The sequence below is a fragment of the Ctenopharyngodon idella genome, chromosome 3 (assembly GCF_019924925.1).
Source record: "Ctenopharyngodon idella isolate HZGC_01 chromosome 3, HZGC01, whole genome shotgun sequence".
Taxonomy (NCBI): Eukaryota; Metazoa; Chordata; class Actinopteri; order Cypriniformes; family Xenocyprididae; genus Ctenopharyngodon; species Ctenopharyngodon idella.
The window spans coordinates 3,370,038-3,397,367 of record NC_067222.1 but is presented as its reverse complement, the minus strand read 5'-3'; the positions used below and the strand labels follow the sequence as shown (position 1 = coordinate 3,397,367).

Sequence of the window (27,330 nt, the reverse complement as noted above, 5' to 3'; positions counted from 1 at the left end):
AAATTGCACTAAACAAGACCAATAACCTTGATTTATTAATCTATTAACACGGTATACCCCATTTCCCCATGATATATGTACTTACAAGTCATTTGCCCAACAGCGATTATATAGTTGCCGCTTAGACTTTTGACTAAGTATACAAAAAGCTATAGATCTCTTGTAAGATTTGTTTTGTTTGGATGATTCTAGAGACCTTTATGATTATGTAGATATAACAAAAAATACTTAATAATAACATGAAAATGACCTTTCTTTGGGAGGGTTTGCCTCCGCCATTCTTCCTGGAAGTAGGGGTATGAATTTGACAGCCTCATGTGACAGGAAGGAAGTAATACCTTTTTTTTTTTTTTTCTTGAAATCCTTTATTTGGTTGTTTGCATGTCATAGAGACATAAAACATGGATAACATCTAGAAAAATACTTACAAAAGGAAAATGACGACTATACACTGCGGCAACTATAGTTGGCAGTGGGCTTAAATGTTAATATCTCAGTGCCCTCCACTATATTTTTGCATGTTCATGTTTTATTTTTTGATTATTTATGTATGGTTTATGTATGGTCCTGTTATTGTCACTGTATGTCTGAGCCTCGTCACAAGCATTTCAATGCACAGTTTTTTCCCAGTGTTAACTATGCAAATGATAAATAAATGCCTCCTGACCTCTCTTGACCTCTAAGTACTATTACATACCAATTTGTTAATCAGAGTTTCTTTTAGTTAATAGTAGTTACTAGAGTGTTAATAGTGTGTTACTTGTTACAGTATTCTTAAGTGTTACCGGTGTGTAGAGAAGTCACATGCTCAGCCCAACTTAGAGACTTTGTTGTTAGATTTAGCTATATGATATCTATATGATCTATATTCAGAGAGTCTCTATCACTGCCCCGCGAGCGTCTTGTTCTCCCAGCGCAGGCACACCTCTCTCTGCGTCTGTTCTGTTCAGTGAGAGTCAGAGAGGAGCAGCTCTTTCAATTACGGCTTTGAGCTGTGTGAGGAAAAATGGGAAAGGCATTGTGTTGCTTCTAACTTCCTCTCAGAGTGATCACTCGGATGTTCTGGACTTTTCCTGCTCTGTGTGTCTCTTTTCTGGGAGTCTGTTTTTAACTCACTTTTAGCTACCATGTCTGTTACTATCTATCCTTCTCCACTAGTCGGCTTGTTTGGAGTCCTTCCTCCTGAATTCACGTTGTCGTCTCATTTTGTCGAGTTGGTTGCTTTTCTCACACTACTAGTGAGACATTGTATTTTGATGGACTGAAAGGGTCCTCATACTCGGTGGATCAAAGAAGACCTATTTTTGGTTAAATTGTAAGAAGTTAATCACTGCCTTTGTGCTTTCATGATTACATTATGAAGAATGTGGTTATTGTTTTTAGAGCATGTTAAATCTCTGCGGCTGGATGCAGTCTCCATTGACTGATTGATCGTCTACTGCACTATTTGTTTTTCCTGATTGAGCGCTTGTCTTGTCATGTTAGCAGCACACATTATTTACTACTTGCATGACTTCATTTATTGAATTTTTTTTTTTTTTTTTTTTGGTGTTACTCCCTTAGCTTACTACTTCTTAGCTTGATTAAGGCTTTCTTTGTTTTGGCCTGTGTCTGTATTATTACATACGGTTCTGTTATAATATATTGTATACTAAACCTGTGTGGTGTTTTTGTGTTGGTGTGGGGTTTTTATGTTTGTTTTTATTGATTGTTTGTCTCTCTGTTTTGGTGAAAATTAAGTAAATACATCTTAAAAAAAACTAACATTATATGTGGATATATAAATATGTCATTAGATGCTAATCTAAAAAAAAATTGTTCTTATCAGAATAATTGTTTCTGTATGCTGTATAGTTGATTTATAAATGCTGTATGTTGTAAAATTAATCAACTGTTTGTGTCTCTGTATTTTATCAGGTTTTGGTTCTTTGATAAAAAAATGAAGATGTCTGCAGTAAAATTCCTGCTGAATCTCAGTGTTGCTGCAGTTGAAAATGACACAGTTACAGGAACAATATTCTCTACTCTGCTGTCGTCTGTGTGCAGTTATGAAACCTTCCCTTTAGATCAAGAGTGGGATGATTATGATGATGATGATTATCAGAGAGATTTCCTGCTGGATCTTTGCTCACATGTGAAGAACTATGAGACTCAAACAGGCAGGAGTTTCCTTCCAGCATTACAGTCAGTTTTCCAGTTACCTAAAATCTGGATCATAGATCTCTCAGAGAGGAAGACCTCCGTCCTCCTGGAAGTGCTGAAACTCCAAACAGAGAAGAAACCAGTAGAGCTGAGAGGATGTTCAGAGGAAGAGAGTGAAATGATGAGTTTCCTTCAGTGTCTGCCCTACATCTCACAGCTGAGGTAAGATATTGTACAGACTCTTGCTCAATATGTTTAAAAAGCTGGAGTTGGACTCTGTGTTTTAAATGGATCATAAAAAAACCCTCAATCTTTCCCTGATCTTTTAAAGAGGTGTTTGATATATGTTCAGTAGGGCTGGGACAATACATAGATGCATTGCAAATCGAGAGATGAATCTGGATCGATTCTGATATTTTCTGTATATATCGCGATTCTCTCTCGAATCGATTCTGAGTTTAGTTTGTAACAGCAGATGACACTGTCTGCTTTAGAAACAGCCGTACTCTGCTCTCTTCCAATTCCTCACACACACCACTTGAACCTTCTATAAAATAATCATTCATAAAGTTTGAAAAGGTTGAAGTGAATTACAAGAGTGTTTGCAGTGGGCTGTTTACATTAATCTCGCGTCATAAAAGCATTCTGAGGTGCAAACGCACAAGCGCTCTTCTTCATGAGCATTTGAGCATGGGGTTCAAAAATAGCCTAGAGCGCCATCTGCTGTTAAAAACTAAGCTCAGAATCGATTTGCGATGCATTTGGAAAATATCAGAAACAATCCACGAATCGTAATGTATCGATAGTATTGTCCCAGCTCTAATGTACAGTATAACTCAATAATAAAAGTAGTAGCAGGAGGATTGTCATTGGTCAGTGTGTCTCAGTCACTGTCTCTGAACAACTTCAACATCATCATCTATGTTTTGCCATCTTTGAGTCATACAATATAACAAGTCTTTATTTTTTTACAGTAAACTTAATCCTTTTATACAGGAAGAGCAAGAACAACCATAGTGGGTTTGAATTATGAATGTTATCTTAGCAAATGCAGTCTTCTTGAAGTAGACTTCATATACATTTGTTCTTGCAATATTTGTGGTAGACAAACATTCATAGAGTTTAAAAAAGCACGATAGATAAAAGATCTTCATTGTGAAACTTCATGGTTTTCATCCTAATATTTGTGTCTATAGCTGAGAGTGTTATGAAATCAATAAAAAAACATTTCAATACTTTTAAGATCAGTATGTGCTCTTAATGAATGTGAAAAACTTTTGCAAATTTGATAATTCATTGTTTTGTATTGACCTTTGGATGGAAAATCTGTAAAATTGGTTGAGAAAACCTGTAATTAATTGTCATAGAGAGACTTAAAATAGTCATGAAAATTAAACTATAGCTGTGTTCAAAATCGCCCCCTATACCCTCATTCACTATTCCCTACATTACTCCACTAATATAGTCCACTTGAAGGAGTGAATGAAAACAAGTGAGTGAATTCGGACACTGAATGGGCTGGAAGGACTGCCGCTTTCACATTGTTTCTGCTTGTTGTTTAATAATCATTTGAAACTCAGCAAACTGGCAGCTCCAGTAGAAATGAAAAGATTTATCTTGAACTCTGTCATGGAAACTAGCATGTAAAAACCTTAATGAATCAATTTAATAATAAATGAATTTATACCTGTATGATATTACGCTGTAGCCACATTGGACCAGCGGTTTGGAAAATGGATGGATGATTCAGTTGCAGCGACAGCTTCTGGCGAGACGCAGGAATTAATTCGCCTCGACTCTCACAGTGCATTATGGGTATTCTCTAGCCATTGAGTGTACATCAGTTGTACACTCATTATTGCAGTGCATCGTGGGATCGAATGAGTGCACTCGATAACATCCACTCTGGTTTCGGACACCACTGCAAATGGCTGTTCCCTCAAATAGTGCCCTGTTTAAGGCTATACAACAAACATTATATGTGGACTTTGAAAAAAATGAAATATATGTCATTAGATGCTGTCCTATAAAAATGTTGTTATGTTCTTATCAGAATAATTGTTTTTGTATAACGTATAATTGATTTATAAATGCTGTATGTTGTCATAAACAAATTAACTGTTTGATTCTCTGTATTTTTCAGGTTTTGGTTCTTTGATGATGAAGAAATAAAGATTGCAGTAAAATTCCTGCTGAATCTCAGTGTTGCTGCAGTTGAAAATGACACAGTTACAGGAACAAGATTCTCTACTCTGCTGTCATCTGTGTGCAGTTACAAAACCTTCCCTTTTGATCTAGAGTGGGATGATTATCAGAGTAATTTCCTGCTGGATCTTTACTCACATATGAAGAACTATGAGACTCAAACAGGCAGGAGTTTCCTTCCAGCATTACAGTCAGTTTTCCAGTCACCTGGTGTCTGGACCATAGATCTCTCAGAGAGAAAGACCTCCGTCCTCCTGGAAGTGCTGAAACTACAAACAGAGAAGAAACCAGTAAAGCTGAGAGGATGTTCAGAGGAAGAGAGTAAAATGATGAGTGTCCTTCAGTATCTGCCCTACATCTCACAGCTGAGGTACCTGAACTTTTGGATATTCACTTACCTTCTCAATCAATATCACATCACTGTATTTTGAATGTTTATGTAGCAGATTTGTGTTACAATAGAATATATATTTTTTATATAATGATCAGAGTTTTAAATTGATTTTTATCTTTTCATTTGATGCAGTTATTAAACTGTTTATAACAAAGAAAGCTGAAATTTGCATTCAAGCACAGAAAAAATACGTTTTTGTCGTTGTCAGAGTTCTGTGATGATATATGTCTGTTTAAACTACTTTTTTCTTTGGGAAACAGGATTATTGACTATTGGAATAGAGGTCAAGGAGTGCAGTTTGTTCTGAAACTCTTCATTAAAGCAGCAGAGACTGAGACACAGACAGGAGAGCAGATGATGAAACTGTTAGCATCAGTCTGTGCCTACAGATATTTTCCTTATGGAGAGACTGACAGAATTAAACAGAGAGATTTCCTGCTGGATCTTTACTCACATGTGAAGAACTATGAGACTCAAACAGGCTGGAGTTTCCTTCCAGCGTTACAGTCAGTTTTCCAGTCGCCTGATGTCTGGATCATAGATCTCTCACAGAGAAAGACCTCCGTCCTCCTGGAAGTGCTGAAACTACAAACAGTGAAGAAACCAGTAGAGCTGAGAGGATGTTCAGAGGAAGAGAGTGAAATGATGAGTTTCCTTCAGTGTCTGCCCTACATCTCTCAGCTGAGGTACCTGAACTTACATGCTTTTGACTGTTAATTTAACTCTCAGAGACACAAGCATTGATATTATTCTTTCACCATTAAACATGTTTCTAGGAAGCCACTGATGATAAAAATGATTTTGTTTATGTATCTTTTGATTTGGGTGTAATTTCGCTAAATTGCAAAGCTGTTTTTTAATACAGCAAGTGAAAATAAGTGATTCAAAACACAATTCAATGCACACATGTACAGTAGGAAAAATACTATATTACAGCCAGTATGTGTAAATTTATAAAAAGTTAAGAAATTTGACTATTTTAAACAAAGAACTATTTAAAAATTGCAATAAAAATGTTTAGTTGTAGCAGTTTTTGTCAGTGTCTGGGATAATGAAAATAATAGACATGCCGATTTCGGAATATACTTTAATTTAGTATGCTTTTACTATTTCGTAGGGAAAAAATTGAGACATTATTAACATGATATAAGATAGAAAATAGCTGAAACTAATTTTGAATAGTTTATTGAATAGGGTCCATTGTGTGAGAATTACAGAAACAAGTTTGACCACTAAATGTCCAGCTCTGCATATAGAAAAATGCTCTCAAATTTATGTAAGTTGATCATTTCAGGGCATTTAACATTGTTCAATAACTAAACATGTTTGGAATTAAGATAAAAATTAATAAAAAATGTCAGATACTCATAAAATAGATTTGGGGAAAAAATATTTATTATAAAGTGTTACTTATTTTGTCAGCTAGCACCTATTTATGTGACTTTAGCAAGCTGTGGGAGTTAATATTTTTTCCCATCAAAACTGATGCTGTGATCAATTTCAGTGTCAGCTGCACTGATTTTGAATCAGTTTACCCATTTTTGATCAAGTATAATTTAATTACCTTATTCAACTGTTGTCCTTCTGCAATGCTGGGACTCGTGAAGCTTCAACTTTTACTGAACCTTTAAGAAGAAGACTTGAGTTCAGTGTTAATCTGTTGTATCTTATTCCAATATTAAATGTTTGTACAGTTATCAGAGTTGTAAATTCATTATTGTCATTTCATGTCTGATTTGATGCTGTCTCACAGCAGTGTGATCTTAATACAAGAAAAAACAGTTTATTATTAATTTGTAATAATTGGTCATATTAAGTTCTGTGATATCTCTATTCATATTTCTCATTTCCATTTTGTTACAGATTCTCTAATCTGAGTAAAAGTGTTCAAAACAGATTTCTTCTGAGACTCTTCATTAAAGCAGCAGAGACTGAGACACAGACAGGACAGCAGATGATGAAAATGTTAACATCAGTCTGTGTCTACAGATCTTTTCCTTATGGAGAGACTGACAGAATTAAACAGAGTGATTTCCTGCTGGATCTTTACTCACATGTGAAGAACTATGAGACTCAAACAGGCAGGAGTTTCCTTCCAGCATTACAGTCAGTTTTCCAGTTACCTAAAGTCTGGATCATAGATCTCTCAGAGAGGAAGACCTCCGTCCTCCTGGAAGTGCTGAAACTCCAAACAGAGAAGAAACCAGTAGAGCTGAGAAGATGTTCAGAGGAAGAGAGTGAAATGATGAGTTTCCTTCAGTGTCTGCCCTACATCTCACAGCTGAGGTGACAGAATGTCCATCTCATGTTGAATGAGTTTGTTTCTATCAATCTTTTGTTGATTCGATTTTGAGATGTGGGTGTTGCACTCAAAAATGAAGGCAGATGAAAGAGAGCTTTAAGGGACAGAGTTTAAGCAGACTAATGCTGCGTCCCGAACTCCTGATTCACCTACTTGTACTATTCCCTAAAAGTTTGTATAGTTTTTTTTTTTTTTTTTTTTGTTTTTTTGATTTGAAGAAAAGAGTAGGCAAGCAATGGGACATACTACATCATAATTGCATCTTTAACAAACTCTCTTAGTTACGAGAGAAATGTTTTCGCATGTTGATCTGCTAGTTGTGTGTCTTTCATGTGGAGACTCTTCTCATGTACTGCATAACGATTGCATTTAAAAGTTAATGACCAACCGTATCTTTATAAAAGTTTACAATGCTGTTACAGATGAAATATAATGTAGATAACATTAAATAAATTCTTTTTATCAGGTTAGATACTGATTATTAATCACTCAAACCCATTTATATAAACTTCTCTACTTAACCGTCGGTCTCGTACATCCGCCATGTTTGTTGTTTTTTAACACTTTTTTCATGTTTGTAGTTCTAAATGAATCCTCGTCCAACGCACATTGGGTTGTGGGCAATATTAGCCTATTTACATTTAGTGGAAATAGACATGCGTATAAGACGACTATATAAAAGACTTTGACATCTTAAAGGTGAATGTATAGCAAAAATGCCACAGACCCCCTAGAAATTTTGAAGTACTTTTGTAAAATTCTTGCACCCTGAGCAACTTTCTGAGATCTGACCTCGACTTGAACGTGACTGAAAACAAGAGTTTGTTTCTCTATTCATCCTACTGTGTCTCCAGAACCCAGAAACACTCAGGTCTGACTGTAGGACAAATTGGCTTAATATTTACTGTATCATGACAAAAAATAAAATAAACTGTGTGTGTGTGTGTGTGTGTGTGTGTGTGTGTGTGTGTCTGTGTGTAGTAGACCATCCACAGAGAGTCTCCAGAAGCTGGTTGAATGTGTCTATGAAGCTCAGGAAGAGGAACTGACTCAGCACTTCCTGCAGAAAGTGGGTGGAGATCTGACTTCCTGTTCCTTGAGCTGGGAAGAGCTTCACTATTTCCTGCAGCACAAAATTCAACAAATCACTGTGAACTTCAGAAAGAGCAACATTCAATGCAAAATCAGAGAAATTCTGCCATTTCTGAACAGGATTCAGTTTAAACGGTAAATCACTCAATAAATGAGTTCTTTCACAAAATCTGCATGTAAAACACTTTAAACTTGATAGAAAACTTTCAAATAAATGGTGAGATTTCTTAAGATTTCTTGCTTCATATTTCTTACCCATATAAACCCAAATTATTATCATGAAGAAAAAATGACTAAATCATTTTCATTGATTAATAATGTTTATTTGTATGAAATCTGTACAGGATGAGCTCCACCTTCATGCAGTCTGTAATGAGAGAGATCTATGAGAGCGGCTCTGCTGGATTTGTGTCCAGTCTGTTGAGTTCAGTGAAGAACTACATCAGCCTGCAGAGCAGAGAGCTGGACTCTGTCCACTGCGCCGCCCTGCGCTTCACACTGCAGCACTGCACTGCAGTTTCACTCAACCTGCTGTGGACCTCCATACCAGAGGAAGAGCTGGAGAGCATTGTGCCTCTCTTCAGACATGTCTCCAGCCTCAGGTCTCGCTGCTTTTCTCTATGAGTGCTTCTCAATTACAAGGCTGCATCCTTCCTTTACCTGAGGCGTCTAGACTAGAGTCCTCCTCAGCTATGAACGCTAGAACGAGAAGGTCTACAAATGTGTACATGGCAACATCATAAATATTGTATTGCAATAATTGTCCCTCTAAAAAGACAACTTTTGAATTTATTGTTGAAATTATCATCATTTCACAATAGAATTAGTTATTTTTCAAATATTTCTTCATCAAAAGTACTGGAAAAATACATCCATACTTAGTGTTTTAAGATGCTTTGACTCTCAGCTGGTACTGATGTTACCAGAATCTGTTGACTTGGTGTTTGTCTGTGTTCAGTCTTGACAGGCGGCTGTTACTGAAGATGCTTCACTGCTGCAGTGTCTCTGATGTCCAGCAGGAGGCAGCAGCAGTTCTGCTCTCCGTCCTGCAGCACAAGCTGGACTTCTCCTGCCGTTCTGCTCTGGATCTGACAACAAACACAGACTCTGAGCCTCTACATCTGACCACTGAGGACTGCCGTGTGATGAGCACAGTCATTCAGAGAGCTCACACACACACACAGCTGATTCTGCAGGACTGTGAGATTAACACAGCTGGAATGGACCAGCTGTTCCCAGTGTTACGTTCTGTCAAACTCTGGTGAGAAACATGAACACATTACATTCATACACAAACAGACTAAATGATCTATGATCATCTGTTGCTCTGTTTGTTTCAGCTGTGATAAATCTCTGCTGCTTCAGTTTCTGGCTCATGTGAGGCCTGAGGAAGCTGCGTCTCTTTCTCGAGCTCTGGGTGACGAGGTCGACCTCAGTCAGACTCATCTGGAGCCGCAGGTCTGTAGAGGTCTGGTGCTGATTCTGGAATATTCTGAAGGACTGACTGAACTGGATCTGAGTCAGTGTCGTCTCACTGATCACAGCCTGGATCTGCTGCTCCCAATCCTCCACAAAGCACAAAACATTGAGTGAGTGACTGAGAAACAAAGAAGTATAAAGTATAATCTGTAGTATAATGTTGTATTTGTTGCATTTTGTCTGATTTGTTTGTTTGATCTGCAGTTTTAGTGGCAATAGCATCACTGACATTGGGGCTCAGAGAATCTACAATATCATCTCAGACAACAGCAACATAAAGACAGTAAGGTGTGTGTCTGAACGTCACAGAATCACATTCCCTTGTAAAGTTATTTGATCTGAAGTCTTTTTATGATATGAAGCAAACATGAGACTCAAAAACTGAGAGCTCTGAGTTAAAGTGTTTTCTCTTTGATACACGGCCATTTACTACTGCTTTTCCTTCACTATCTAATGCAATTCATGTCTACAAATCTGATTTCTGTTCATGATGGTGTTTGTTTCAGTTGTCTGTTGTGAATATCAGTGTGTGTTTGTATCTCTGTAGGCTCTTCAACAACAGAATTAAATTCAGACAGCTTTTCCTCACAGACCCACAATTTGAGATCTGGTGATGCCAATAAACTCTCTCTGGAATCAACCAGTGCAGATCTAGAGAGATGTTGAGGTAACAGGTGTGAACACTTTTGAAGAATCCGCCCATCAGAGTCCCAGAGATGAATCTGTCCAGCAGATTGTGAACCACATTCATGTTTCATCATCACCTTCAGTCATAATCAACACTGGGTTTCTGATGCAGTAATTGTTTTAGAACATAATAAAATCCATCAGTAAACTGTCTTTCCTCTTCTCCATTCATTTATATTATATGTATCATGTGGAGTTATAATTTTGAATTTAGTTTATTTCTGTTATTTTTAATTTGTCTAGTTTAATTTTCACTATCATTGTTAGTTTTAGTGTAGTTAATTTAGACATTTTTTCAGAGTGACAGTTTTAGTTTTTATTTTAGTTTAGTTTTAATATTTTAGGGCTTCTAAAGTAAATATTCTGGAATAATTTAAAAAAATGTTTAACAGGGCTATTTTTTAGCACAATTTTGCAGTCTAGTGTTTTTGCTATAGAGGCATTTTCATGTTTAATTCAGGCGGGTTATAAAAGTTTCATATGTCATGTACATTTTCACAAATTGCATCAGTTTAGATGTAAACCCTTTTCAGTTGATGTGTGTAGCATTGCACAGCTTTTTTGAGCATCTTAAAAAACCACAGAAACACTGACAGTCCACGATGTGATTAAAATATTATTCTGAAAAAAAAAAAAAAAAAAACATGCTGACGTGCTCCACAGCTGTTGGAATATTCCTGTTTGCATGTTATCAGTATGTGAATACAGGTGCTGGTCATATAATTAGAATATCATCAAAAAGTTGATTTATTTCACTAATTCCATTCAAAAAGTGAAACTTGTATATTATATTCATTCATTACACACAGACTGATATATTTCAAATGTTTATTTCTTTTAATTTTGATGATTATAACTGACAACTAAGGAAAATCCCAAATTCAGTATCTCAGAAAATTAGAATATTACTGAAGACCAATACAAAGAAAGGTATGAAACTGAAAAGTATGAACATGAAAAGTATGAGCATGTACAGCACTCAATACTTAGTTGGGGCTCCTTTTGCCTGAATTACTGCAGCAATGCGGCGTGGCATGGAGTCGATCAGTCTGTGGCACTGCTCAGGTGTTATAAGAGCCCAGGTTGCTCTGATAGTGGCCTTCAGCTCTTCTGCATTGTTGGGTCTGGCATATCGCATCTTCCTCTTCACAATACCCCATAGATTTTCTATGGGGTTAAGGTCCGGCGAGTTTGCTGGCCAATTAAGAACAGGGATACCATGGTCCTTAAACCAGGTACTGGTAGCTTTGGCACTGTGTGCAGGTGCCAAGTCCTGTTGGAAAATGAAATCTGCATCTCCATAAAGTTGGTCAGCAGTAGGAAGCATGAAGTGCTCTGAAACTTCCTGGTATACGGCTGTGTTGACCTTGGACCTCAGAAAACACAGTGGACCAACACCAGCAGATGACATGGCACCCCAAACCATCACTGACTGTGGAAACTTTACACTGGACCTCAAGCAACGTGGATTGTGTGCCTCTCCTCTCTTCCTCCAGACTCTGGGACCCTGATTTCCAAAGGAAATGCAAAATTTACTTTCATCAGAGAACATAAGTTTGGACCACTCAGCAGCAGTCCAGTCCTTTTTGTCTTTAGCCCAGGCGAGATGCTTCTGATGCTGTCTGTTCAAGAGTGGCTTAACACAAGGAATGCGACAGCTGAAACCCATGTCTTGCATACGTCTGTGAGTAGTGGTTCTTGAAGCACTGACTCCAGCTGCAGTCCACTCTTTGTGAATCTCCCCCACATTTTTGAATGGGTTTTGTTTCACAATCCTCTCCAGGGTGCGGTTATCCCTATTGCTTGTACACTTTTTTCTACCACATCTTTTCCTTCCCTTTGCCTCTCTATTAATGTGCTTGGACACAGAGCTCTGTGAACAGCCAGCCTCTTTTGCAATGACCTTTTGTGTCTTGCCCTCCTTGTGTAAGGTGTCAATGATCGTCTTTTGGACAACTGTCAAGTAAGCAGTCTTCCCCATGATTGTGTAGCCTACAGTAACAGTATTTCATAAATGTTTGTAGTAAATTAAAGACTTCTGTTTATCTCAACCAGTTTATTGTCAAAAGGCAACTGCTGGAGTAATATTGACTGCTAGAATAAAGAATTGTCAGGGTTTATCTATTCATATGCATAAAAATGACTTGGCAAGACTTCAGTCAGTAATCACCCACGGCAATATGTGCTCTTCCCAATTTATTTATTACTTATACATTTGACCCTGTTGTTGACTCTAAAACTTTAGGTTAAAATAAGAGAAAAAACACTGAATATATTTTTACCATGACACTTTAATTGCCATGGAGAGCCAAAGTGTATAGGTTAGAGTAATTGTTTGAAGACAGATGATACTATTTGATTTTAAAACCAGATAACAACCAGATAAAACCTTCTGTGGTGAATTTTAATTCAATTCAATTCACATTTATTTGTAAAGCGCTTTTCACAATACATATTGTTTCAAAGCAGCTTTACAGGAAATGCATGTCAACATTACATTTTAGAGTGATCTGTTATCAGAGGGGACTGTGTCCAAATTATGTAATTTCAGAAATGTACATATACAAATGATGCAGTTAGCTAACAATGTATTAATTTAAACAATATTAATTTAGGGTAGAAACAATGTGCTCATTAAAGTAATTAATACATGTTAACAACACTCTAAAAACTGCTGGGTTAAAAACAACCTAAGTTGGGTTAAATATGGACAAACCCAGCAGGTCAAGATGTAATATAAGTCTCTGGTCTGGTCAAGTTTCAGCTTAAAATACCCCACAAATTTGCCCCTATTGGGGTGAGCAAAAACATGCCTTTTACTATATTACTGTCACGAATGTGGCTCCCTCGGCCCTTCCTCCGGACCACCGGAGGGAGCCATCACCGGAATACTGATCAGTTCTCATTCCTGGGACTGATTGCACACACACCTGCACCGCATCACACTCACACTATTTAAGACACACACACACACTCACACATCGCGAAGTCTTGATTTGCCTTGGTGATCATTTCTGAGCGTTTCTGTGGACTGTTTACCTGTTATCGATTGGACTGTTTATTCCTGCGACCCTTTGCTGCCGACCCTGATCTTTGCCTGTTTCCTGGACTGTGATTGTTTGCTGCCTGCCCTGATCCTTGCCTGTACCCTGATTCTGTTTGTCTGCCGCCTGCCTCGACCATTGCCTGTTACTGTTTATGCCTCTGCCTTTGCCCTGTCTACTCTGTAAGTACTTTTAATAAACTAGCTGCAAATGGATCCACATTCTGTCGACCCATCATTACAGAAGACTTCGCCACACAATGATCCAGCAGCCCTCATGCAGATTTCATCTGAATTAACTGCCCAGGCCAACCAGCTTGCGGTGCATCAACATCAACTCAACCGCTTAACTTCCCTTACTGAAGAGCTGGTGAAGACGCTTCAAGGCCTCTGATTCAGTCCTGCCGAAACCGCCACGCCGCCGCCCGCTGCTCCCGCCAATCCAGGCTTCGCGGCCTCCCCTGCAGTCAATCCTTGCCTAGCGCTCCCAGAAAAGTTCGACGGCACTCCAGCCAGATGTAAGGGGTTCCTTCTCCAATGTTCCCTGTTCATCAACCAGCAACCGTCCCTGTACCCCACCGAATCCAGTCGGATATCGTTTGTGTGTTCCTTGCTCACCGGCAAAGCACTGGATTGGGCCACCGCAGTGTGGAGAGATGACAACCCCGTGTTTTCCACTTTTCAAGATTTCTTGCGAAACTTTAAAGAAGTCTTTGAACATCCCGAAGGAGGCAGAAGCGCTGGCGATCAGTTACTTTCTCTCAGCCAAGGTAAACAAACAGCAGCCGAGTACGCGCTGATATTTCGTACTCTGGCCGCTCAAACGAACTGGGTTGAGGACACTCTAAAGCTGTTGTTCCGAAGGGGCCTAACACTGGAACTGCAGGCCGAACTCGCATGCCGGGATGAGGGAAGTTCGCTCAACGCTTTCATTGAACTTGCCATTCACATTGACAACCTGCTACGAACCCGACACCCCGTCCGGCAATCCTCCTCAGCCAGTCCCGCTCTGGAACCCATGCAACTTGGCTATACCCCACTACTTCCCGAAGAGAGAGAAAGGAGACGACAACGACACCTGTGTCTCTACTGTGGCCAGGCTGGCCATGTCAAGATCAATTGCCCCGTACGACCTCAGTCTTCCAATCCCAAAGCGGTGAGTTCTCCACATCACTCTAACTACTCTTCCAACTGCTTCAAAATCCCAATTCAAATTACCGTTAATGGCAAAAATCTATCCACTCACGCCCTACTGGATTCTGGAGCCGCTGGGAATTTCATGTCCGATTCATTCATCAAAGATCATAACATCCCTCTAACAGACTGTAATTCCCTGTTGACAGTGGAGGCGCTAGATGGGAAGCCCATCGGTGGAGGCAGAGTAGTCCATATCACCGCCGAGCTCGCTTTGCAAGTAGGAGCTCTTCACCATGAACAAATCCGCTTCTATGTTATTCACTCACCCAACAACTCAGTGATCCTTGGTCTACCGTGGCTCAGAACCCATAACCCTCACGTTTCCTGGAAAGATGGCCAGATTGTGCAATGGGACGCTAACTGCCATAAAGGTTGCTTGAAACAAATCACCCCCCTGCCAGTTCAAACTGCTTCACTCCACGATTCTGACACCGGAAAACTTAACATACCCGAAGTATACGCTGATCTGGCTGTGGCATTCAGTAAAAACAAATCCACTGAGCTACCTCCTCATCGTCCCGGTGACTGTGCCATCGACCTGCTGCCTGGTACCACGCCTCCCAAGGGCAGGATCTTCCCCCTGTCACAACCCGAGTCGGCAGCAATGAAAGCCTACATTGAGGAGGAACTAGCCAAAGGGTTTATCCGCCCGTCCACATCACCAGCAGCATCAGGGTTCTTCTTCGTGAAGAAAAAAGACGGCGGGTTAAGGCCCTGTATTGATTACCGTGGATTAAATGACATCACCGTCATGTTCCGGTACCCCTTGCCTTTGGTTCCTCCAGCCCTTGAACAACTCAGACAAGCCGCATACTTCACCAAGCTGGACCTCCGTTGTGCATACAACTTAATCCGCATCAGAGAGGGGGACGAATGGAAGACAGCCTTTTCCACAGCCACTGGTCACTACGAGACCCTCGTCATGCCGTTCGGGCTGTCCAACAGTCCCTCTGTTTTTCAGTCCTTCATTAACGACGTCTTCCGTGACATGCTCAATCGCTGGGTCATAGTCTACATAGATGATATCCTCATCTATTCCAACTCTTTTGAGGAACATGTTCAGCACGTACGGGCAGTACTTCAAAGACTGATACAACACAGACTATATGCAAAAGCTGAGAAATGCGAATTTCACCAAACCTCCACAACCTTTCTAGGTTACGTTATCAGCCGTGAGGGCGTGGCCATGGATGACAGTAAGGTGAGGGCGGTACTGGATTGGCCACAACCTCGCACACTGAAGGAATTACAACGGTTCTTGGGGTTTGCCAACTTCTACAGGCGATTCATACGGAACTTCAGCGGCGTTGCAGCCCCGTTAACGTCCATGACCAAGCGGCAGTCCTCACGTCTCACCTGGTCCTCTGAAGCAGTACAGGCTTTCCAGGAGCTAAAGGAGCGTTTCACTTCAGCACCCATTCTCCGTCACCCAGACCCTGAACTCCCTTTCATTGTAGAAGTGGACGCCTCCAGCACGGGCATAGGGGCCGTCCTTTCTCAGCGCCAAGGTAACCCAGAGAAGATGTACCCGTGTGCCTTTTATTCTAGAAAAATGTCGGCGGCTGAACGTAATTACGATGTGGGCAATCGGGAATTACTGGCTATGAAGGCAGCACTGGAGGAGTGGCGTCACTGGCTGGAGGGAGCAAAACATCCGTTCACCATTCTCACAGACCATAAAAACCTGGAATACCTGCGTTCCGCCAAGCGTCTAAATCCACGGCAAGCTAGATGGGCCTTGTTCTTCACACGCTTCCAGTTCTCGGTAACTTATAGACCAGGCTCTAAGAACACCAAGGCAGACGTGCTGTCACGGCAGCATGAGGAGGTGGAACGGACAGAGAACGCAGAGAATATAATCCCTGACACTTTACTGCTTGCTCCAGTTCAATGGGACATTATCACAGAGATCACACATGCTAACGAACAGACCGCTCCTCCTCCAACATGCCCACCTGATCGCACCTACGTCCCAGCACAGCTCCGAAATAGGCTACTTCATCATGTGCACGACTTCCCAAGCTCAGGTCACCCAGGTGTCACAGCCACCTTCCACCTGCTACAAAACCGGTTCTGGTGGGACTCTATGCTATCCGACACCTCCCGCTTCATCTCTAACTGTTCACTCTGTCAGACCACCAAAGCATCACATCAAGCGCCAGCCGGTTTGTTGCAACCGCTACCCATTCCCCAACGTCCCTGGTCTCATATCGCCATTGATTTCGTCACTGATCTCCCAGAATCCCAGGGCCACACCACCATTCTCACAGTCATCGACCGTTTCTCAAAAGCCTGCAGACTTATACCACTGGCCAAGCTCCCCACAGCATTCGAAACGGCCGAGCTTCTCTGCTATTATGTGTTTCGATTCTATGGACTACCCGAGGACATTGTGTCAGACAGAGGCCCACAGTTCACATCTCGAGTCTGGTCCTCCTTCTTCAAAAACCTCAATATAAATGTCAGCCTCACTTCAGGGTACCATCCAGAGTCCAATGGCCAAACAGAGCGCATGAACCAGGAATTAACACGTTTTCTACGCACCTACTGCCAACGCAACCAGACGGACTGGAGTCGTTATCTGCTCTGGGCGGAGTATGCCCAAAACTCCCTACAAAAACCTGCCACTGGTGTCACGCCCTTTCAATGCGTCTTGGGCTTCCAGCCTCCATTATTTCCTTGGTCTGGGGAACCATCCAATCTACCATCTGTCACTGAATGGATGCAAAGAAGCGAGGAAACCTGGGACCAAGCTCATCAGCACTTACAACGCGCCGTAAGAAGGCAGGAGATGCAGGCCAATCGTCACCGACGTCCCAATCCCCAGTACGCCGTGGGACAATGGGTTTGGCTGTCCACTAGAGACCTCCGGCTAAGGCTTCCATGCAGAAAACTCAGTCCCAGGTTTGTAGGGCCCTTTCAAATTATCAAACAAATAACTCCAGTATCATTTCGTTTAGATTTGCCTGTTAATTACCGTGTCTCTCCCACTTTTCATGTTTCGCTGTTGAAACCCGCCGGGGGTCCGAGAGGGGAGCCAGAGGGAGCCGAGGTCCGCTCCCCCCCACCCTTGATGATTGAAGGCGAGGAAGCCTATCAAGTACGAGAGCTGCTCGATTCCAGGCGCCGGGGTAGGAGACTACAATACTTAGTCGACTGGGAGGGGTACGGCCCGGAGGAGCGATCCTGGGTCAATGCGGATGATATCCTGGACCCCTCACTCACAGAGGAATTTCATCGGACGCACCTGGAGAGACCGGCCCCTCGACCACGTGGTAGACCCCGGCGTCTGCTTCCTCGCGTCTGGAGCCGCTCACAGGGGGGGGGCTCTGTCACGAATGTGGCTCCCTCGGCCCTTCCTCCGGACCACCGGAGGGAGCCATCACCGGAATACTGATCAGTTCTCATTCCTGGGACTGATTGCACACACACCTGCACCGCATCACACTCACACTATTTAAGACACACACACACACTCACACATCGCGAAGTCTTGATTTGCCTTGGTGATCATTTCTGAGCGTTTCTGTGGACTGTTTACCTGTTATCGATTGGACTGTTTATTCCCTGCGACCCTTTGCTGCCGACCCTGATCTTTGCCTGTTTCCTGGACTGTGATTGTTTTGCTGCCTGCCCTGATCCTTGCCTGTACCCTGATTCTGTTTGTCTGCCGCCTGCCTCGACCATTGCCTGTTACTGTTTATGCCTCTGCCTTTGCCCTGTCTACTCTGTAAGTACTTTTAATAAACTAGCTGCAAATGGATCCACATTCTGTCGACCCATCATTACAATTACTATATTGCTGGCTAAAAAATAAATCCAAAATCGGTTGAAAAAAATGGCTGGGTGAAAACAACCCAATCCCTGGTTTTGTCCATATTTAACTCAGCATTTTTTAGAGTGAATGATTAGGATATATAGCAATATTTGGAATGATGCATGTTGATCCAGAGTTTGCATCATCCGAAGTCCGCAGATATTAGGGTCATCTCTTCACGGGTTGTGATCATCTGAAGTCTTCATAAGAGGCTGTATCCAAACTGAAGCTGATGTACTCTCATCACCTCAGGACGGGAATCCCGAGGTAAAACAAAAACAAATGGAGAATAATTAGCGTAGCTGCTGTTAATAACATTATCCAAAGATAGTCATGTCAATTGATCTGATGGAGTACAAGGAGATGCATTATGTAAATGCTTGGCCAAAGAGATGTGTCTTTAATCTAGATTTAAACTGGGTGAGCGAGTCTGAGCCCCAAACATTATCAGGAAGGCTATTCCAGAGTTTAGGATCTAAATGGCGATAGAAGATCGGTTAAGTACACAGGAGCTAAACTTTTTAGGGCCTTATAGGTCAGTAGCAATACTTTATAATTGATACGGAACTTAAAGGCTTAGTTCACTTTCAAATAAAATTTTCCTGATAATTTACTCACCCCCATGTCATCCAAGATGTTCATGTCTTTCTTTCTTTAGTAGAAAAGAAATTAAGGTCTTTGATGAAAACATTCCAGAATTTTCTCCTTATAGTGGACTTCAATGGCCTCTAAACGGTTGAAGGTCAAAATTACAGTTTCAGTGCAGCTTCAAAGGGCTTTAAACGATACCAGACGAGGATTAAGGGTCTTATCTAGCGAAACGATCGGTCATTTTCTTATGCTTTATATAAACAAATGATCGCCTTTGTAAGTGCTTCCGCTTTACGTATATTCTTCAAAAAGCTTACGCTGTATGTCCTACGCCTTCCCTATTCTACTTATGGAAAAAATGGAACTGGCACTGCGTTGGTTCCGTAAGTAAGTAAGTAAGAACCTAGACATGTTGTGAACCGAGAGTATACAGGGCCTACTCAGTAAAATGGATCCCCAGATTGAGAGGCAAAAACACTTTTCTTAAATTATTGGAATCTATCAATCTATTTTGATGTCCTTACTAAGCTGGACACTATTTTGATGGTGACTGTCTGTACCACCCCGTGAGAAGATACCTAGCTAGAAACAACAAAGCTAATGTTTGACAAAGATATCAAATGTTAGACAACAGTATGGCCATCAAAACAAGACAGATTTAAATTCATAGACATTAATGGTTAAGACAGTATGAGGAAAATACTGTAGATGAAAAAAAATACTTTTATACCTCAAAAATGAGTCTTTGTAGAAAAACTTTACCAAGTATGATTTAGAAGCTTGTCCTTTGGCATGCAGAGAAGGATCTCTACAGAGCACATGCAAAATAAGTTTCATGGTTCTGTCTCGTTTCTGAAACTTAGTCTTGGCCAACCCTGTCTGAATACAGAATCTCCATAACGCATTCTTCAGAGAAGAGAGCAAGTAAGAGCGACTGCGAGAGGGGCAGTAAGCAACTCAAACCCACACGTAGAGACGGGCATCCTGGAGAGAAGAACTCAGCTGAGTGCTATGAACCCTCTTATTGAGGGGAGTATAATCCGCTCATCCTAGGATCTACTCAGCGCCTGATTATTTGCACTGAGGAGGCTGTCCGCTAGAGAACCCTGATACAAGGGAGCACAAACCAGCCTGGGGCTGATCCTCAAAGGGAGGCCTCGTAGAAGCCTTCACCAATTATCAGCTTAGGGAGCTAAGCACTATTACACAGACAACCCTAGCAGGGAAGTACAAAACTCGACCTAACAGGTAGACCATACTGTGGGCACATAACCAGAAAGGGCCAGAAAAGGCCTACATCATAGTTCTAGGTGGAGTAAGACTCACATAAGCTAGAGTAATTGACACAACAGCAGGACATTCACTGGTGGCCTGCGAAGGCCACCTTGAACACCTATCTTGCTGGAAGCAAGAAACATGACTTCAGTATACAGCAAAATAAGACTGTGAAGTGCCCACATAACAGTCCACCTAACACATCCAACAAGCAGTGCACTTGGTAAAAGGAACCCTTTTTACTCTTTAAAGCAAGAGGAGTACAACATACGCCATCACGCACTAAGGAAGGCCCCAAAGAAGGGCCTATGACCTCAGCAGACACGTGGCGTCAGCTCGTGGCAGTGTTTCAAGCACCAGGAAGAACAAATAACCGAACCATAAGGAGGTCAAATTATCACCTGGGGCCCTGGCCAACCAGAAATGTACTCAATAAAACACTTGAAACTCTCTCAGCGAGAGGAGTACACTATTACATACACCAGTATGTTGAAAAAGGTGGCCCAGAGGGCCTAATACCTGCAAAACATACGGCATTAGTCTAGTGGCCACGTAGAGACGGGCATCCTGGAGAGCAGAACTCAGCTGAATGCTATAAACCCTCGTATTGAGGGGAATATAATCCGCTCATCCTAGGATCTACTCGGCGCTTGATTATTTGCACTGAGGAGGCTGTGCGCTAGAGAACCCTGATACAGGGGAGCACAAACCAGCCTGGGGCTGATCCTCAAAGGGAGGCCTCTTAGAAGCCTTCACCAATGATCAGCTTAGGGATCTAAGCACTATTACACAGACAACCCTAGCAGGGAAGTACAAAGCTCGACCTAACAGGTAGACCATACTGTGGGCACATAACCATGGAGGCCAGAAAGGGCCTACTCATGATAATAGTTCTATGTGGAGTAAGACTCACATAAGCTAGAGTACTTTGTCACAACAGTAGGACATTCAATGGTGGCCTGTGAAGGAGGAGGCTGTGCGCTAGAAACCCTGATACGGGGAGCACAAACCAGCCTAGGGCTGAACCTCAGGAGGAGGCCTCATGGAGGCCTACAACCCATGATCAGCTTAGGGAGCTAAGCACTATTACACAGACAACCCTAGCAGGGAAGTACAAAGCTCATCCTAACAGGTAGACCATACTGTGGGCACATAATCATGGAGGCCAGAAAGGGGCATACATCATGATTATAGCTTTATATGGAGCATGACTCGCATACTAAAAGCATTTCACAATATTAGAAGGATATTCAATGGTGGCCTGTGAGGGCCACCTTGAACCCCTGTCTTGCTGGGAGCAGGACATATGACTTAGTAACAGTAGTTAAACTGTAAAGTGCCCACATGACAATCCACCTAACACAATCCAAAGAGCAGTGTTCTTGGAAAAAGATCCTTTTTACTCTTTCAAGCAAGAGGAGTACAACGTACGCCAACACGCACTAAGGAAGGCCTTGACGGGCCTATGACCTCAGCAGACACGTGGCATCAGCTCGTGGCAGTGTTTAACCATTAGGGTTCTAGGAGCAAAAATAGAACCAACCTAGATACTAGGTAGCTATTTAGCTCAACCAGAGTAGAAACCCAGACTCAAGGAGGCTGATATAGTTAAACCAAACCTCAGTAAGGTTTTACCACAAAAAAACTCACCCCTGAGAGGTCAGCCACTCAGAAGAGTACTCGGTAAAAGCACCTTTTTACTCTCAAAGTGAAAGGAGTACAAAACTGAACTCCAACATGCTGCACGGGAGGCCCATAGGGCCTACCCTAGCAAACACGTGGCATCAGCTAGTGGCGACCATAATCATACCAACCATCAGGCCATGCAATCAGCGATTTCGTTTCTAAAAAAGAAAATGCATATTCCGCCACCATACTGCACAAGAGGCCTGCCTAAGGCCTACTCAAAGCAGAGGTGGGGCGGGGCCGATGGTGGTACTGGATTCACAAGCATCCTGCCAGCATGTCAGCTAAAAAGGAGGCCTTATGGGGCCTTCAAGTTCAGCAACATGTGGCGTTCAGCCCATTTGAAACATATAAACACAAACTGTGCCAACATGTAAACTAAAAAGGAGGCCTATTAGGGCCTACCATTTCAGTGACACATGGCGCCAGCTCGTGAATGTAAAATCTATGTGAGCAAACCATGATCACCTAACAACAGCACTTGAAAAACACAAGCTGCTAACTAGAAAGAGACTAAAGACATAAGAGCCTACATTCTAAGTTATAAGCAATATAGCTGTTATCAAGATCACTAAAGGGAGCTAATAGAAACCAGACTGTGAGACTACCCTGAGTAGGCAATCCAGCAGGTGATGCACTCAGTGACACAAATAAACCCTAACTGGGGAATATTAAAATAGTCACCAATCTCTCTAAATAGAGGCTAATATCAAAAAGGCCTGCTATTATGAGAACAGGTGCTAACCTGTGGCAGCATAAGTAAGCTCACATACAAATGTAGGGCAAAAGGCTAGAACTCAAAGCAAAACACAATGCTTTGAAATACATGCTATCCTAATAGGATGAACATTCTTTCCAAACAGATTCGCAAATCTGTACTGAGCCCTAGAGGACGGAGGCTAAAAAGCTAGCGCTTCCATCAACTCAAACTTGAATGGAAAATCAAGTGGCTCAGAGGAAAAAACATTTCTCATAGCATAAAAAGTTATATAAAGTGGGGCCTAGCATACACTGATAACTTATCTATGCAAAGATAAGGGCCTACCACCTGAGAAAAACAGCACCAGGGAGTCTAAAAACAGCTACAACCTTAGCTGTCAACTCACCAATTGCACCTACATAAACAAGGGGACAATGGGCATACGGCCTAACAACTCCCTCGGGAGAAGGTCAGAACTAGGAACTATACCACCTTACAAGGGATAGTATATGGGGTTATAACACACCTAATCTAGCTCTAGCCTGGCCGCTAAGCTATGGGCCTTCTTACAGGGCCACAAGCCTAGTGAAGCCTAGGCTTCACCTCCAAATTTCATGGATAAGAGAAAGAAAGCGACGCTCACAAGCAAACAATGTCAGGCGGCCGATTAAGACAGACCTAAACATACATAATAACTGAAGTGACGAGTGCTAACTCAAACTACTCTAGAAAACAGCAGATGAGAAGCTACTCTAAACAACAGGTGGCTAAGAGGCAGCCATTTTGTGGCTTGCACAATATATAGTTCTAGCCAGCCTATCAACTTCAGTTTGCCCAAAAACCCCTTACTTTTTTTTTCTGACTACATGCTCAGAAAAACTATACAGGAAAACATAAAATATAGACCCTCCTGCAGCTCAAAGACCGAAGACTCCTTATTTTCACATGAAAGGATGGAATCTAGGGATCTTTTTAAGCCTAAAAGATCCTCTCATTATCAAACCGAAAAAGCGGGCTGACAGAAATAATCACTATCACTATATGGACTATATATATATATATATATATATAGGAGGTGAAAGAAGAAGAGGAGAGGGTAGATGTAAATCGTGTTTACAACAGTGTTTACAACCGATCACCCATCTCACTCTCGCTTCTTCCTCCTCCCGTCTGTCTGGGCTCAGATACAAATCTGAATGGCTAGGGGTTTTTCCATGCCCTCCCGATCTCAAACACGGAGATGAGGAAGGAATGGAAAGTTTATGGGAGCTGCAGCGGCCCCTTTCTTAACGCTCTCCCACGGCAGCTGCAGCCCGCCGAAAAGCGCGTCCCAAAAACACCAGCAGCTCCACATACCCAGCAGCCAGATTAGCGTGTGCTGCCAGACGTGATGATGTCAAATACGGATGTCATCGTCATCCAACAACTCATCCTCGTCAGCCCCAGGGAAGCTGAGAGAGAATACAACTCTCACAAACTTCCCAACGAGCTCACCTGCGAGCCCTATGATTGCAGCCGCCGTTTTGCCTCAGCACAAACAGGGCCAGAATCATCAGGCACAGATACGGACACCTCTTCCTTCGGGAAGAGTGCCGAACGAGAACGGAGCGTTCTAATAAGGAGACGCTCACTGTAAACAACAGACAAACACACAGACGGCGTCCTCAAGCACTGTCTATGCGTGCTCCTCTCCAGACAGAAAACGCCCAGAAATGTGTATATCAAGTGTCAAAACCTGGGACATGGATGAACACACTCTCTTGAACGTTTGTAAGGCATATTAAAGAATCTCTTACCGGAGTCGATATAGTCGCGATCAGACAGAACAGACCCGAAAGACGCAGAGATACTGTTTGTTTTCCAGGCGCTCCTTTTATACTTCCGGGTCGCGCCTTATTACGTCATAGGCTGTCGCCGGCCAATAGGGATTGGAGTTGTTGGATAGTTGGCTTTCTGACATTGGGTCAAGTGTGACGTTCCCCATAGCGTTCAACGCAGAGTTGAAGTTCCCTTTCGAAAGGGAACTAAAAGTTCAGTGTTTGTCATGCAAACTCCAATGAGTTTGCATTAGCGCAAGAATGAACATCAGATTTGTATTCATTTTGTGGAGACACACACATTTATGTGACCAAGTGTAAATGGAACAGTTAAAACAACTGGATAGCTTTCTGATCTCTGAAACTCCAAACTCCAAATGTATGAAGTGACCAAATGTAAATAGGCCTTATAGAGTCCTTTTGAACCTGTGCTGGGGGATATAATCAGGGCATGATCCACTTGTACAGCATCTGATGTCTGATGTCATTTCTTGTCTCTGCGGCTCATCATGTCGTTTCTCTCCACCTTCATTTCTCAGTATGGTTGTGCTGGTAAAACCACTTCTGTGAGCAGATTTCTTTGTACGGCCTACTTCCTGTTTTTTTGTTGAAAGATCAGCATTCTCTTCAAAACACTCCTCTTCAATAACAAGAATATTACCTTTCTTCCTTTCTACCTTTTTTTTGATTATTTATTTCTTAAACATTTTAGATTTAAAACTATTTACATCAGAGCCCAAGATCCGCCCACATTCATAAGATATAGAGATAAGAAAAAGGAAAAAAAAAAAAAAAAAAGAGTGTATAACCAATACATACATATACTGTATTGTTTGAAAGGAACTGTATTGCACCAATTACTACTACGGTGCCAACCGTCTCAGAGAGTCGATTACCACATCTGATGTCCAATGGCCACGAGAGAAAGAAAGAGGAGGCAGTGGTACTAAATTGTACTAATTTACTCTTTAAGATGTTGAATATCAATAATCAAATACACTGTGTACATATTGCCGATCATTCTCGCCATCATAAAAATACTATACTTCACATAATCAAGGAAACACACTCATTTACATAAATTATAATCTAGCAGCGGTATATCAAGTTAAACAGTGAATAAATGGCATAATAATAATATAATGAACACTCAAAATGAAACTCACGGTCTTCAATGACGCACATTCCAGAATCGTCATGAAGGAAACTTCAACGAGAAGTCTGAGACAATTAAGCATCATCCACTGCCAATCGAGATCACAAATATTCTCCCTGCAGTTCACAAAGTGAAGTCGCTACAGAAAAGATCTTCATTTGCATAATTTTGCTGCTTTTCAGAGAAGACTGCAGGACCTATGCTTTCACTCTGCTGATCACGCATTGAAACTAATCCGCTCTCGCGCGACCGCCAAACAAGCCACGCCCTCTCAATTCAAATCAATGACCAACATAACAGCTGTACAGCCCTTATAAGAAAAGAACACAAACTGAACATGGGCTTTTTTACAGCCGCCCCCAAATTTGGTGGACAAATTTGCCTGTAGTATATCTACTTCTGTGTGTCATCTGTGTCCTGCGGTAAAGCGGGTAATCTAATCAATCTAGCAACTGGTCGAGTGTAAGTATGATCCTTCACTTTAACGACAGCTGTTCTGACTCTACCATCAGAGCTAGGAAGGATTGATGAAACAGTACCCACTCGCCAGAGTGCTCTTGGTAACTGCTCATCAACTATAAGGACTACAGTTCCAACTGTAATGTTCTCTCTCTCTCTGTTCCATTTCTGACGGGCCTGTAATGTGGGCAGAAAGTCATGAACGTAATGCTTCCAGAAGTGATCACTGAGAATCTGACTGTGTCTCCACCTTTTTCGACTAAGCAGATCAGATTCAGGATAAACTATCTGAGGTAGTGAGGAGTCAGGCCGCCCCATAAGCAATGAGTTTGGAGTTACAGGATCTGGATCGGCCACATCACCAGAGACATAACCCAAAGGTCTTGAATTTAAGATGCCTTCGATCTCTATTAAGACCGTCCTCAAAACCTCCTCAGTGACAATCTGGGCGCCCAGTGTGGTCCGTAGGGCTGTCTTCACAGACCTCACCTCTCTTTCCCATGACCCCCCGAAGTGAGGTGCACTAGGAGGATTAAAGCGGAACCTGATCTGTTCTTTGGCCAGCTGATCTCGGAGGGTGGGTTGCATCTGATTGAAAGCCTCTTCCATTTCTCTACTCCCTCCTCTGAAATTGGTTCCTTGATCAGACAGAAGCTCATAGGGCTTTCCTCTACGTGCGATAAAGCGTCTAAGGGACAACAAGAATGAATCAGCATCCATATGGTCCAGAAGATCAAGATGGACCGCTCGAGTGGTGAGGCACTTATAGAGAATACCCCACCTTTTCTCTGTGCGGCGACCCACTTTTATTGTGAAGGGACCAAAACAATCGACCCCAGTAGAGAAAAAGGGAGGTTTGAATAACCTAAGGCTAGAAGGTGGAATGTCTGACATCCTTGGAATTTCTGGTCGGCCTCTCCACCTTTGGCACTCAGGACAGTAGCGCTGATGTTTCTTCACTGCTTCTCTCCCCCGTAAAATCCAGAACTTTCGCCGTAGCTCAGCATACACCCTTCCAGGTCCTGGATGACGTAACTGGGTGTCATAGTGCTTAATAAGGAGTTTCACAACCGGATGAGTCGGAGATAAGACCACAGGATGTAAAACATCTTTGACCAGGCTGTCACATCTTCTAAGTCTGCCACCCACTCTGATCAGGTTGAAATCTTTGTCATGCTCAGGTGCAAGTCCTGTGAGTCGACTGCTGGTGGGGGGAGTCTTTCCTTCCTTGAGTAAGGCAAACTCTTCAGGGAAGTCTTGCAATTGGCAATGTCGCAGAAGAGTCAAT

The 27,330-nt window shown here is 42.0% G+C and overlaps 1 protein-coding gene and 1 long non-coding RNA gene across 13 annotated transcripts in view; one reads left to right on the top strand and one right to left on the bottom strand.

The window, feature by feature from the left end:
• The window catches only part of LOC127508489 (uncharacterized), a 155,165-nt gene that overhangs the window by 34,736 nt on the left and 93,099 nt on the right, over positions 1–27,330 (top strand). For 2 of the 12 annotated variants that reach the window (XM_051886486.1, XM_051886504.1), the window contains 3 exons: positions 4,286–4,717; positions 5,002–5,427; positions 6,605–7,027. The exons of 3 other annotated variants lie outside the window; for them this stretch is intronic. In XM_051886486.1, the coding sequence (XP_051742446.1) occupies positions 4,286–4,717; positions 5,002–5,427; positions 6,605–7,027 (1,281 nt within the window). Of the gene's footprint in view, positions 1–1,917; positions 2,365–4,285; positions 4,718–5,001; positions 5,428–6,604; positions 7,028–27,330 lie in introns of all 12 variants that reach the window. 7 more of the 12 variants (XM_051886499.1, XM_051886500.1, XM_051886488.1 and 4 more) reach the window with 6 other exon arrangements.
• Positions 1–27,330, bottom strand: part of LOC127508516 (uncharacterized) — a 96,411-nt gene that overhangs the window by 21,842 nt on the left and 47,239 nt on the right. Inside the window, exons 3-4 of the long non-coding RNA XR_007928825.1 lie at positions 6,306–6,366; positions 2,239–2,290 (exon numbers count right to left, since the gene is read on the bottom strand). This is a non-coding gene — a long non-coding RNA (uncharacterized LOC127508516). The remainder of the gene's footprint in view (positions 1–2,238; positions 2,291–6,305; positions 6,367–27,330) is intronic.